The 12,384-nt window shown below is 48.5% G+C and overlaps 1 protein-coding gene across 2 annotated transcripts in view; it reads left to right on the forward strand.

Annotated features, from left to right (window-relative positions):
* The window catches only part of LOC144940650 (extracellular signal-regulated kinase 2-like), a 45,176-nt gene that overhangs the window by 15,371 nt on the left and 17,421 nt on the right, over positions 1 to 12,384 (forward strand). For both annotated transcript variants that reach the window (XM_078866925.1, XM_078866924.1), the window contains 5 exons: positions 1,509 to 1,607; positions 2,949 to 2,978; positions 3,674 to 3,761; positions 5,619 to 5,749; positions 7,340 to 7,545. In XM_078866925.1, the coding sequence (XP_078723051.1) occupies positions 1,509 to 1,607; positions 2,949 to 2,978; positions 3,674 to 3,761; positions 5,619 to 5,749; positions 7,340 to 7,545 (554 nt within the window). The remainder of the gene's footprint in view (positions 1 to 1,508; positions 1,608 to 2,948; positions 2,979 to 3,673; positions 3,762 to 5,618; positions 5,750 to 7,339; positions 7,546 to 12,384) is intronic.

Raw genomic sequence — 12,384 nt, forward strand, 5'->3', positions numbered from 1 at the left:
GATTGGATCACGGGAAGTGGGTTAAAAAACGACCGAAAGATTTGCACGGTCGTAAGCGCGCAAGCAAGCAAGTGAACTTAATATAAAGGATTTAAAAAGAGCTTTGTAGCTCATCGGATTCCTCCAGTATAAATTATTCTCATTGCATGCTAAGAGCAATAGTCACCCTCTATACCTGTTTGTTGTGTCCGTGACTTAATTTGTAATTGTGGTGTGACAAGTCAAAAGGGTTCATCTACCCGAGCCGATTTGCGTCACACGGAATGTATTTGGCATCGATTTGTGTTCCTGCAATACCGTATTTTCATTGCCTCTCGTGCCGCGGTTGTTGTCCAGATTTACGTTTGCTTCCTTGCCTCGTGGCTTTATTTTGTTTGTTTGGCTTATGTCATTTCGATGCGTAAAGGTCACCCTCGCAATCCTAGTCCCGGTGACTTGATGACTTTTCCCAGCTTGGCTAAACAAAATCATATTGAGACACTTGAACGGTCGATAAGCCGAATTATCAGCTGTGAAGGTCGCGTCTCCCCCGCGTAGTTAGACGTCATTTGCGTAAACGGCCACCATAGATTCCCAAATTACTTCTCATTTGTTGAAATGGTTTTAAGGGCCTGGGTAATTGTACACACACAATGCAGATTAGCTGATTGTCATGTACACGTGGAGATGATTACCGTGTGCGTATCGGTTGTTGCTGAAGGGTTAGGGTAAGAGTGGTGTGTGTGTGCACCAGAGGTCGCAACCGGGTACCCGATACCCGTACCCTACCCGATACCCGGCTACCCGTACCCGGCCGGGTGCGGGTACGGGTACCCGTTTGCGACCCTGGTGCGGCCGGGTACGGGTACGGGTAGGCCGTGAGTCACTGGTGAGTAACCGTTTGTCACTCATTTCGGGTAGGGTACGGGTACGGGTAAGGGAACGGCTACCTGTACCCGGCCGGGTACGGGTACCCAATTGCGACCCTGGTGCGGCCGGGTACGGGTACGGATAAGGAATCAAAACCCGTTTGCGACCTCTGGTGTGCACCAAAAGTCTGTTAAGGCTCTAAGGGGGATCTTTGTTTTTGAGTAAAAATATGGGGAGCGGTGGCGCAGTGGTTAGCACACTGACCACTGCGCACCCAGCGACGTGAGTTATGTTTCTGCTCGCGGCCAACACCAGTGACGATTATCTGAACCCGGTGCTGAGCCTCCCCAAGGTTGCCTCAGTCACAAATTAGTTCCTGGTGTGGTGGGGAGACAAAGGCGGCCGGGCGTGGGATGGCCATCCACTCCCTCGTGTGCCGTGTTGCCTTGAAAGGTGCTCACTAACAACACTTGCCACAAACGCCTGTTAAGGCTATGCGTGGAATCTTTGTCTTTGCCTTCACGTTTCTGAGTGTCGGCCTATGGGATTGGGTGGAAGGGTTATGGAAAGAGTCGTGTGTTTTGTGTCGCCTGTATAAATATAAATGCATGGAGGTGTGTATAACGTTGTGTGTGTGTGTGATGTCTGTGTGCGTGTAGGCCTATGGGATTGTGTGGAAGGCCATCGACCGCACGACAGAGGAAGTGGTCGCCATCAAGAAAATTTTCGACGCATTCCGCAACCGTACGGACGCACAGGCAAGCCGAATCAGCGGCACAGCATCAGCGTGGCCAGCCAGGGGCAATCCGCTGCTGGATGAAGGCTTCCACAAGCCACCGCCGCCTCTCGCGCTATTGCGATGCCACAACTCAGTGAACCTGCAACGTTGACCCAACGTTGACCCCACGTTCCATTTTGACTGGGAATCCACCTCGCACCTGCAGCTGGATTCTAGATTTGAAGTTTTCGTGACTGCAAGGATTCACATTCTTAGGTTTTTTCGGTAAAGTCACGTAGGTAAAAAATTAAAATTAATAAAAGTAAAAAAAAAATTCAGGGCCTACCTTGGCTCCTCCCACCCTCAACCAGTATATATACAAGGACTGTTTTCTTGGGATTTTATCTCACTTGATACAGCTATCGTGCTGTGACGGTTCCACCTGAAGACGGAAGCTTGTGTTGCCTCCGAAACGTCGTGATTTTTGTTTTATTTTTATTTTACTTTTATTAATTTAAATTTTTTACCTACCTGGTGACTTTACCGAAAAAACCTAAGAATATGTAGCTGGATTAATGGAAACCCAAAGAGCCTCAATTCCATTTCTCTTCAACTCTCCCATTTGTAACCTGATTGTCTCTAACTTGCTCATCTGTAATTTGGTTATCCGACGATCTCCAACTCACTTATCAAAAAACCATTATGAGAGACTCGATTTTGCAAAACTGAATTACATGACTTGCCGAAAGTCCTATTCCAACTTGAATAATGAGCTCAGACATCTGACATTTATTCTGCTGCTGAATAATCTGAGGCTCAAATGTTTGCAATTCGGTATCGAAAACTCGATTTTTAAACATTTGATTTCTCAATACTCAGTAATCTGAAATGCAATTATTTGTCACTCAATTTTCCTAACACTCAGTTTCCCCCATCATTGATTATCTGTGGCATGAATATTGAAAACTCGATTACTGGCGACTGCGTTACCAAAAGCTAAAGTTTTACAATTGATCAAAGGTCAAATCTGCAGGCTTTAATTTGCAGCCGGGTTTCTCTGGCTCGGCATACAACATCCAGTCTACCCCTCGCTACAGCTGTGACTTATAGACATTCATACTCCACCCTACCAGCGACCGCATGAAATATTTCTTTCAGAATTTATGAGAAAGTTCACAAATAACCAGTAACTCACATTTGAAACCTGAACACAAAATGAGATTTGAGAATATTTTTGGTCAATTTGTAATGGATAAAGTATGGTGGTATGAGTGTTTAGAGATGTGCGTATCTGTAAGGTGGCGTGTGTACAATGTATGTTGCGTATGTTTTTAATCATGCGTGCACGTGCGCGCGTGTGTGGGTTTATTTTTCTATACAGAGAACATTTCGAGAAGTGATGTTTTTAAAGGTGAGCTAATATAAAGTGTTTATTTCATCGTAACTATCATCATCCCTGTTATCATGGTAATCATCACTTCATCATTGTGATGATCAGTTTCATCTTAATCATCATTGATATGCTCATCATATCATCATCATCATTATTATCAGCACCATCATCCATCCAAAGCCAACAGTGGTCATCTTATTGGTCTTTCTCATGAGAATGTGGAATGTCCACCACTGGCTCATTTCTTCCACCAGAGCTGAGCACTGCTCTGCACCCATTTGAACTTCGGTTTTGAACGACCAATTAATTAGTTATATATATTTCGACTTCTTGGTTCTTTCGGTAAAGTCACGTAGAAGAAAAGTAATAAAATAATAAAAATAAAACATAATAAAATAATATAAAAAAATAATATAACAATATAATAAAATAATATAATATTATATTATTATATAATAATATAATAATAATATAATTCTCACTTCCCTTCTACGTGACTTTACCGAAAGAACCAATAAGATATATATATGTTTAGGTTATGCTGATGCACAAGCACAATTAATACTAATAAAAATAAAACACTTATTAGTTATAATAGGTGACATTTTGAACAATTGCCTTTCTTACAAGGTACGAATTTTTGGTGAATTAATTATGATTCTTCAACTCTAAGATTGCCAATCGATGACTTTCCTCGGCCTCCCTGTCACCAGGAGTTTGACCACCCCAACATCGTGAAGCTCAAGAACATCATCCGCGCGGACAACGACCGTGACATCTACCTCATCTTCGAGTTCATGGGTTCGTTCCTCGTGACCCCACAACCTCCTCCTGCCACAATGACAAAGACAAAGCTCCCCACCGCCCCTGCCCCCTGGTGTAGCCTACACAGACTCTTGGGCCAAGTGCTGCTTGCGAGCTCTCTAATATGAAGGCCGTCCCAGCCCACAACATTCACACACCACGACCACGAGCTGATTTGAGGCCGAGTCGAACTCATCACCGGTTCAGATGTTTGCCGCTGATGTTAGCCAAGGGCGGTATTCAAGCTGGGATCGCACAGACGCTGCATGTGTACTCCCACGAGCACAACGAAGTTGCAACTCGCTCCGAGCACGGCTGCCTTTGTCTCCCCAGAGCTGAACTTTTACACGCCGCTCCAGGTTATTTAATGCCGATTCGGCCTTGGGGAAGACCAGGGTCAGTTCAAATTCTCATCACTGATCCTCGGCCGTAAGCAGGAACCTGGATCACGCACCAGGTGTGCGGCGCAGTGCGCTGACCTTTACATTGCCTCTCCCCCAGACTACTCCTCGTCCTACCACTTGTACACAACTACACTGTCGTGCCTGAGATTGAATCTCCCGGACTGTGACCAATCTTGATGGATCTCACAAGCTCAGCCCGATTTGTAGAACTTTGTAGATACCCAGGGGCGCAAGGTGCAGTGTGTGCGTCTCACTTTCTGGGAGCTTCGTGCAATCCGGAGAAATGTGAGATTAAATGATTATTTCCCACGCACTCCTTCCCATGCAATCATTCCAGTGGCCTAGTAACTACGTTGCCAGTTCAGGTGATGCGGCCATCGGTCAGGTGCATTCATTCCCTACCATCATCGGTCAGATTGACATTTCCCCTGCATTGAACTTCCTTTCCATTCCCTTTAATTCATCTGTGCATCCTACAATTCTCCTTTATTCATTCCCGACCATCATCCGTCGGATTGTCAATTCCACCACTTTCAATTTCCTTTCATTCCTTTGCGTTCGTCTGTGCATCCTTCAGTTATCCTGCTTTCCCTACCATCATCTATCAGATTGTCAATTCCTTTGCATTCAATGCCCTTTCATTTATTCCCATCCACCCGTTCTGTCTGTCTGTTCGTAAATTCGCTTGAATATTTTTTTTAAGTTTAACAGGTAGGCTTTCACGAGCAATATTATCCATAAAAAAGTTTTTTTTGGGTTGGATCACGTAAATGTGTCGTTAAACCCGCCACAGCCAATTAGTAAGGGTTGTCACATAAACAAAACGTGCCAATTAGTTACTAGTTGAGCATACCGGTGTGTTGGAGAATAAACCGACAACATTTACAATTCGCGCATGACGTTTCGCTGGTGATGACAACCAGCCTCGTCAACTGTGAGCTCATGGGTTAGTCCCTCGTGACACTCCGCAAGCCTTGCATTAATCCAGGCATGTCCAAAGTCCGGCCCGCGGGCCAATTACGGCCCGCGGGCAGATTTCATACGGCCCGCAGCTTCGGTCTTATAACGTGTTAGTTATGGCTCGCCAGCTCTGTCAGAATAAATACATCATAAAACTCATGGAAATGTAAGGTATTCTATGCGGTTTGTTCAATGTTATCTGACTGAATGAAAGGCAGAATTGCGTTTTTAGAGTTGTTCCCGTCTGCCTGAGTGGCTTATATTTGGTTACATTGTCATTTGAAAAATAAAGGTAATTGTGACAATGAATTTTTTTTTATAACAGTGTGTGTATTTCCACGTAACTTTTGTGGTTAAAACAATGTCAAAAGGATCTATTGGCCCCCGGGCATCTTCACTTTATCAAACGTGGCCCTCTTTGCAAAAAGTTTGGACACCCCTGCATTAATCAATTCATTCATTCGTGCTTCCCATCCGCGTGTCATTGCAGACACGGACCTGCACGCCGTGATCAGGAAGGGGCGAATCCTCAAGGACATCCACAAGCGCTATATCATGTACCAGCTGCTCAAGGCAACCAAGTACATCCACTCCGGCAACGTCATCCACCGCGACCACAAGGTCTCGTGGCGCACCTAGCCTGGCACGGGAGTCACGGCGACATGGCCCGCCGTTGAACCGGAGCCGGGGTGGCTGCTCTTGTTGTTGCCGCCGTCTTTGCCGTTGTGCGTGCACGCTTGCCCTGAAAAGTCTGTTTGATATTCTTAGGTTTTTTTCGGTAAAGTCACGTAGGTAAAAAATTTACATTAATAAAAGTAAAATAAAAATAAAATTAAAAATTAAAAATCACGACGTTTCGGAGGCAACACAAGCTTCCGTCTTCAGGTGGAACCGTCACAGCACGATAGCAGTATCAAGTGAGAGAAATTCCAAGAACACAGTATTTGTATATATACTGGTTGAGGGTGGGAGGAGCCAAGGTAGGCCCTGAATATTATTTTTGTGAGGTTCGGTGCGGCTGAAGCACGCTGTTAGGAAAAAAAACCTAACAATATGAATCCTTGCAGTCACGAAAGCTTCAAATCTAGAATCTGTTTGAGGCTATATAGGGGATTTTCTTCGTCTTTGTGGCAGAGCGCTAGTGTGTAGCGGTTAGCGCGCCGAACTACGAACCTAGTGACGGCAGTTCGATCCCCGCTCACGGCTAACACCAAGTGACGAATATCTGAACCGGTCCTGGGCCTCCGCTAGTTCGACTCAGCCTCAAATGAGTACCTGGTGCGGTGTGTAAACATCGCCATTGGGGAGACAAAGGCGGTCGGGCGTGGTGCTGCCCACTCTCGTGTGCCGTGCCGGCCTTCACAGGTGTTCGCTTATGGTACTTTCCCCAACAGTCTATTCAAGGCTATACGGGGAGATCTTTGTGTGGGTGAGCGAGTGCGTGAGGAGGTGGGTGAGTGGGTTGGTATGCGAGTGGGTGAGCAAGTGAACGGGTCAGCAGGTGTGCGGGCACGTTGGCACGCAAAGTGAACAGGTAGTGGGTGTCTTCATCTTCTTGGTTCTTTCGGTAAAGTCACGTAGAAGGGAAGTAATAAAATAATAAAAATAAAACATAATAAAATAATTCTCACGACGTTTCGGCCACAACGCAAGCAGCCGTCCTCAGGTGAAGAACAGGTCTGTCGAGAAGACAGAGTCTGAATGTCACACCCCAGGCTTGGAGTGTCTTTTTAAGCTGGGTTGGAGGGGGGGGAAGAGCGTCTTGACAAAAACAAGGTAGTGGGTGAATAGGTGAGTGAGCGTGCGTGCGTGCGGGCGTGCGTGCGGGCGTGCGTGCGTGCGTGCGGGTGGGCAGTCAGCCGTTTTTCTTCCTTCCCGCGCTCCCTCAACGCCGTACGCGAAGAGAATCCGCTTTAAATTTCGATTTAAAGCTTTCGTGAATGCAGGGAATCATCTTCTTGGTTCTTTCCGTAAAGTCACGCAGAAGGGAAGCAGACCTGTTCTTCACCTGAGGACGGCTGCTTGCGTTGTGGCCGAAACGTCGTGAGAATTATTTTATTATGTTTTATTATTATTATTTTATTATTTCCCTTCTACGTGACTTTTACCGAAAGAACCAAGAAGATGAATCCGCTTTCTCAAGCCGTCCCGTTGGGTCACGGAGGCGCGCCGCTTCAAGCGTAACTCGCCGGTGCCGTGTCTCCTCCGCAGCCGTCGAACGTGCTGCTGAACAGCGAGTGCGTGGTGAAGGTGTGCGACTTTGGGCTCGCTCGCTCCGTCGGACCGCTCGCCATGGAGGGCTGCGCCGGCAGTGGCGTCGGAGGAGGAGGAGGAGGAGTGAGGGGCGACCCGGCGCTCACCGAATGCGTCGCCACGCGCTGGTACCGCGCGCCCGAGATTCTGCTCTCAACGCCCAGGTGAGAAGGGGCACCCACTCATCCACCCGCCCAACCCGCCCGCCTGCCCACCCACCGACCCACCAACCCACCCACCGACCCACCCATCCGCCCACCCGCCCACCCACCCACAGACCCACCAACCCACCCACCGAACCACCCGCCCGCCCGCCCACTCAACGACCCACCAACGCACCCGCCGACCCACCCTCCCACCCACCCGCCCACCCACCCACCCACCGACCCACCCGCCCACCCATCCACCCACCCGCCCACCCACCCACACACCCTCCCACTCACCCGCCCACCCTCCCACCCACCCGCGCGCGCGTACGTTGGCCTTGCCGCGGAGAGGACGGCGCAGCAAGCGTTGACTCCAGCTGTGCAACGTGGACGGGATCGAGTGTGGCCCCTTTAACACGCGTCGGTCTTGTCCGGGTGCTCCGGTTTACTCCTGTCACGCAAACACTCATTTATTGGGCGGCACGGTGGCAAGATTGTTAACCACCTCGCCTGCTATGCAGGAGGCGGAGAGTTCGATCCAGACCCGGACGCCTGCTGCTGTATATTTGGAGTGTGCGGTGTCTCTCTCTCTCTCTCTCCCCGTGGTCGCGGAAATTTTTCTCCGGGTCCTCCACGTTGTTCCCTCCACATTTAGAATCAATGTGCGTTTAGAGTGTTTGGCTGAAATGCATTTCCACGCGGTAAGCCACTTCGTTTGTGGCCTTGTCGCTTCTGAAAAAGAGCCGTATGGCTCAGTGGACCTTACCTGGTAAAATAAAAAAAATTGTTCAGTTTTAGTTTAATTGGTCAATAACACCTTAATATATTGATTTCGTCCTCCTGGGGCCTTTGAGTCGTCCCCACTCTCTGCGAGGAGGGCGAGCGAGTAGCGTGGTGCGGCTCGTTCCAAGTTGAAAGAATTGAATGCACAGCGTGTGCGATATGAGCCTAATGGGTCTGTCTATATTCAAGTAAGTTTTAAATCTCCATAATTGATCGAGCAGAACACATTTTTTGGCGATGCTGCTGCTGCTGCTGCGTTGGCAGTGGTGCACACGCAAAATAACAAATCAACACAATCGGGGCAGTGTCAGCAATACTTGACCAATGCAGTAGGACAAAAAACACATCGATAATAGGCGACGTTTCGGGCAATGCCCCACCCCCAACATAACGTAGAGAAGCCGGATAGGTATAGTTGTTGATACTGGTAGGAACCTCCTGGTTACACCAGCCCACAGGGGATTATCGTGTCCGTCGTGCAGGGAGGGGCTGGGTGGGGAGGGAGGGAGGGTGGGGAGGGGCTGAGTGAGGAGGGTGGGGCTGGGTGGGGAGGGGAGGGTGGGGAGGGGCTGGGTGGGGAGGGGCTGGGTGGGGAGGGCGGGGCTGGGTGGGGAGGGGAGGGTGGGGAGGGGCTGGGTGAGATGGGTGAGGAGGGGCTGGGTGGGGAGGGTGGGGAGGGTGGGGGTGGGAGGGAGGGATGGGGCTGGGTGGGGAGGGGCTGGGTGGGGAGGGGAGGGTGGAAGGGGCTGGGTGGGGCTGGGTGGGGAGGGGCTGGGTGGGGAGGGTGGGGCTGGGTGGGGGGTGGGAGGGGTGGGGCTGAGTGGGGTGAGGCTGGTCACCCCGTGGTGCCCTTATAAAACTCAACGTTTAACCTACTCACGCCGGCTTGTGCCCGCCCTCACAGTCGGGCATATTTGCGGAATACACCACGCCGCCGTTGACCCTGGCCATTGACCGAGCAACCCAACGTTCCTACCAGCTCCCTCCGCAGGAATGTGTTTGTATTTACTTATTCTTGAATATAAAAACAAATGAAGGAAGCATCATACCACGATGGAGCCGTTTCATTCCTCTGTGCATTCCCTGCTATGAGAGATCAATCACAAGACACTGACATTGACAGATAAAACAACAGCTGACAAGAAGACGCATTCGGAGGTGAATACTTGGAATTGCACCGAGAGACGGGGTGAATGCACGTGTGTGTCGTGTGTGTCGCGTGTTATTTGTGTGTGTGTGTATGTAAGGTGCTCGCGCACAGCACTTGCCCCAACAGTCTGTCAAGGCTATACGGGGAGGTCTTTGTCTTTGTGCACTGCATTAAGTTCGATTCACGCTCACGGCCAGGGCGCTCCCTTAGGTCGACTCAGCCTTAAACATCAGGCACTGGGGAGACAAACCCACATTCATAGGTGCCGAATGAGAGCACTTGCCCTAACAGCCGGTGTAGGCTGCACGGGGGACCTTTGTCTATGTGTCTGTGTGTGCATCTGTATACCAACACCAAGTGACGATTATCTGAACCGGTCCTGGGCCTCCCCTAGGTCGACTCAGCCTCAAATGAGTACCTGGTGCGGTGTGCAGTAAACATCGCCACTGGGGAGACAAAGGCGGTCGGGCGTGATGCTGGCCTTCGTAGGTGCTCGCTAACAGCACTTGCCCCTACAGTCTGTTATACGGGGGATCTTTGTCTTTGTACACTACTGTATGACCACGTGTGATTCTGTGTGTGAGTATGCACATGCAATGTTTGATTGCTATGTGTCAATGTGTACGTGTATAAGTGTGTATCATTGTGTGTATCTATGCATAATATGTATCTGTAAGTATGACTGTGTGTGTGTGTATCTGTTTTCTATGTGTTTGTGTGTGTGTGTCTATGTGTGTGTGTCTGTGTTTGTGCCTCTGTTGCATGACTGTGTGTGTGTGTATCTGTTTTCTATGTGTTTGTGTGTGTGTGTCTATGTGTGTGTGTCTGTGTTTGTGCCTCTGTTGCATGACTGTGTGTGTGTATCTGTTTTCTGTGTGTGTGTGTCTATGTGTGTGTGTCTGTGTTTGTGCCTCTGTTGTATGACTGTGTGTGTGTATATCTGTTTTCTATGTGTGTGTGTGTCTATGTGTGTGTGTCTGTGTTTGTGCCTCTGTTGTATGACTGTGTGTGTGTATCTGTTTTCTATGTGTGTGTGTCTATGTGTGTGTGTCTGTGTTTGTGCCTCTGTTGTATGACTGTGTGTGTGTGTATCTGTTTTCTATGTGTGTGTGTCTATGTGTGTGTGTCTGTGTTTGTGCCTCTGTTGTATGACTGTGTGTGTGTGTATCTGTTTTCTGTGTGTGTGTGTCTATGTGTGTGTGTCTGTGTTTGTGCCTCTGTTGCATGACTGTGTGTGTGTATCTGTTTTCTATGTGTGTGTGTCTATGTGTGTGTGTCTGTGTTTGTGCCTCTGTTGTATGACTGTGTGTGTGTATATCTGTTTTCTATGTGTGTGTGTCTATGTGTGTATGTCTGTGTTTGTGCCTCTGTTGTATGACTGTGTGTGTATCTGTTTTCTATGTGTGTGTGTGTCTATGTGTGTGTGTCTGTGTTTGTGCCTCTGTTGTATGAGTGTGTGTGTGTCTCTATGTATGCACGTGTATGTTTGTTGTGTGTGTGTGTGATGTGTAATAATAACACTTTAATAACCCTAGCAACGCGCGTGTGTTTACATAGCGACCGCCAGAAACACGCGGTGCGTGTGCCTGGCGACGCCTCTCGTTACAATCACCATCATCATCACCACCAGCACCACCAGTAGTGGTGGTGGTGCAGTTACCACCACCACCACCACTGTCATCACTACTACCGTCATCACTACAGTACTACCACTACTACCACTACAGTACCACCACTACTATCATCACCACCACCACCACCACTGTCATCACTACTACCGTCATCACTACAGTACTACCACTACTACCACTACAGTACCACCACTACTATCATCACCACCACCACCACCACCACTGTCATCACTACTACCGTCATCACTACAGTACTACCACTACTACCACTACAGTACCACCACTACTATCATCACCACCACCACCACTGTCATCACCACTACCGTCATCACTCCAGTACTACCACTACTACCACTACAGTACTACCACTACTATCATCACCACCACCACCACTGTCATCACCACTACAGTAGTACTGTCACCACTACAGTGTTACTGTCATCACTACAGTGTTACTGTCACCACTACAGTGTCACTGTCACTACTACAGTGTCACTGTCACCACTACAGTGTCACTGTCACCACTACAGTGTCACTGTCACTACTACAGTGTCACTGTCACTACTACAGTGTTACTGTCACCACTACAGTGTCACTGTCACTACTACAGTGACACTGTCACTACTACAGTGTTACTGTCACCACTACAGTGTCACTGTCACTACTACAGTGTCACTGTCACTACTACAGTGTTACTGTCACCACTACAGTGTTACTGTCATCACTACAGTGTTACTGTCATCACTACAGTGTTACTGTCACCACTACAGTGTCACTGTCACTACTACAGTGTCACTGTCACCACTACAGTGTCACTGTCACCACTACAGTGTCACTGTCACTACTACAGTGTCACTGTCACTACTACAGTGTTACTGTCACCACTACAGTGTCACTGTCACTACTACAGTGACACTGTCACTACTACAGTGTTACTGTCACCACTACAGTGTCACTGTCACTACTACAGTGTCACTGTCACTACTACAGTGTTACTGTCACCACTACAGTGTTACTGTCATCACTACAGTGTTACTGTCACCACTACAGTGTCACTGTCACTACTACAGTGTCACTGTCACCACTACAGTGTCACTGTCACCACTACAGTGTCACTGTCACTACTACAGTGTCACTGTCACTACTACAGTGTTACTGTCACCACTACAGTGTCACTGTCACTACTACAGTGTCACTGTCACCACTACAGTGTCACTGTCACTACTACAGTGTCACTGTCACCACTACAGTGTCACTGTCACCACTACAGTGTCACTGTCACTACTACAGTGT

This window comes from Lampetra fluviatilis, chromosome 23 (assembly GCF_964198595.1).
Source record: "Lampetra fluviatilis chromosome 23, kcLamFluv1.1, whole genome shotgun sequence".
In the NCBI taxonomy this organism is placed as follows: Eukaryota; Metazoa; Chordata; class Hyperoartia; order Petromyzontiformes; family Petromyzontidae; genus Lampetra; species Lampetra fluviatilis.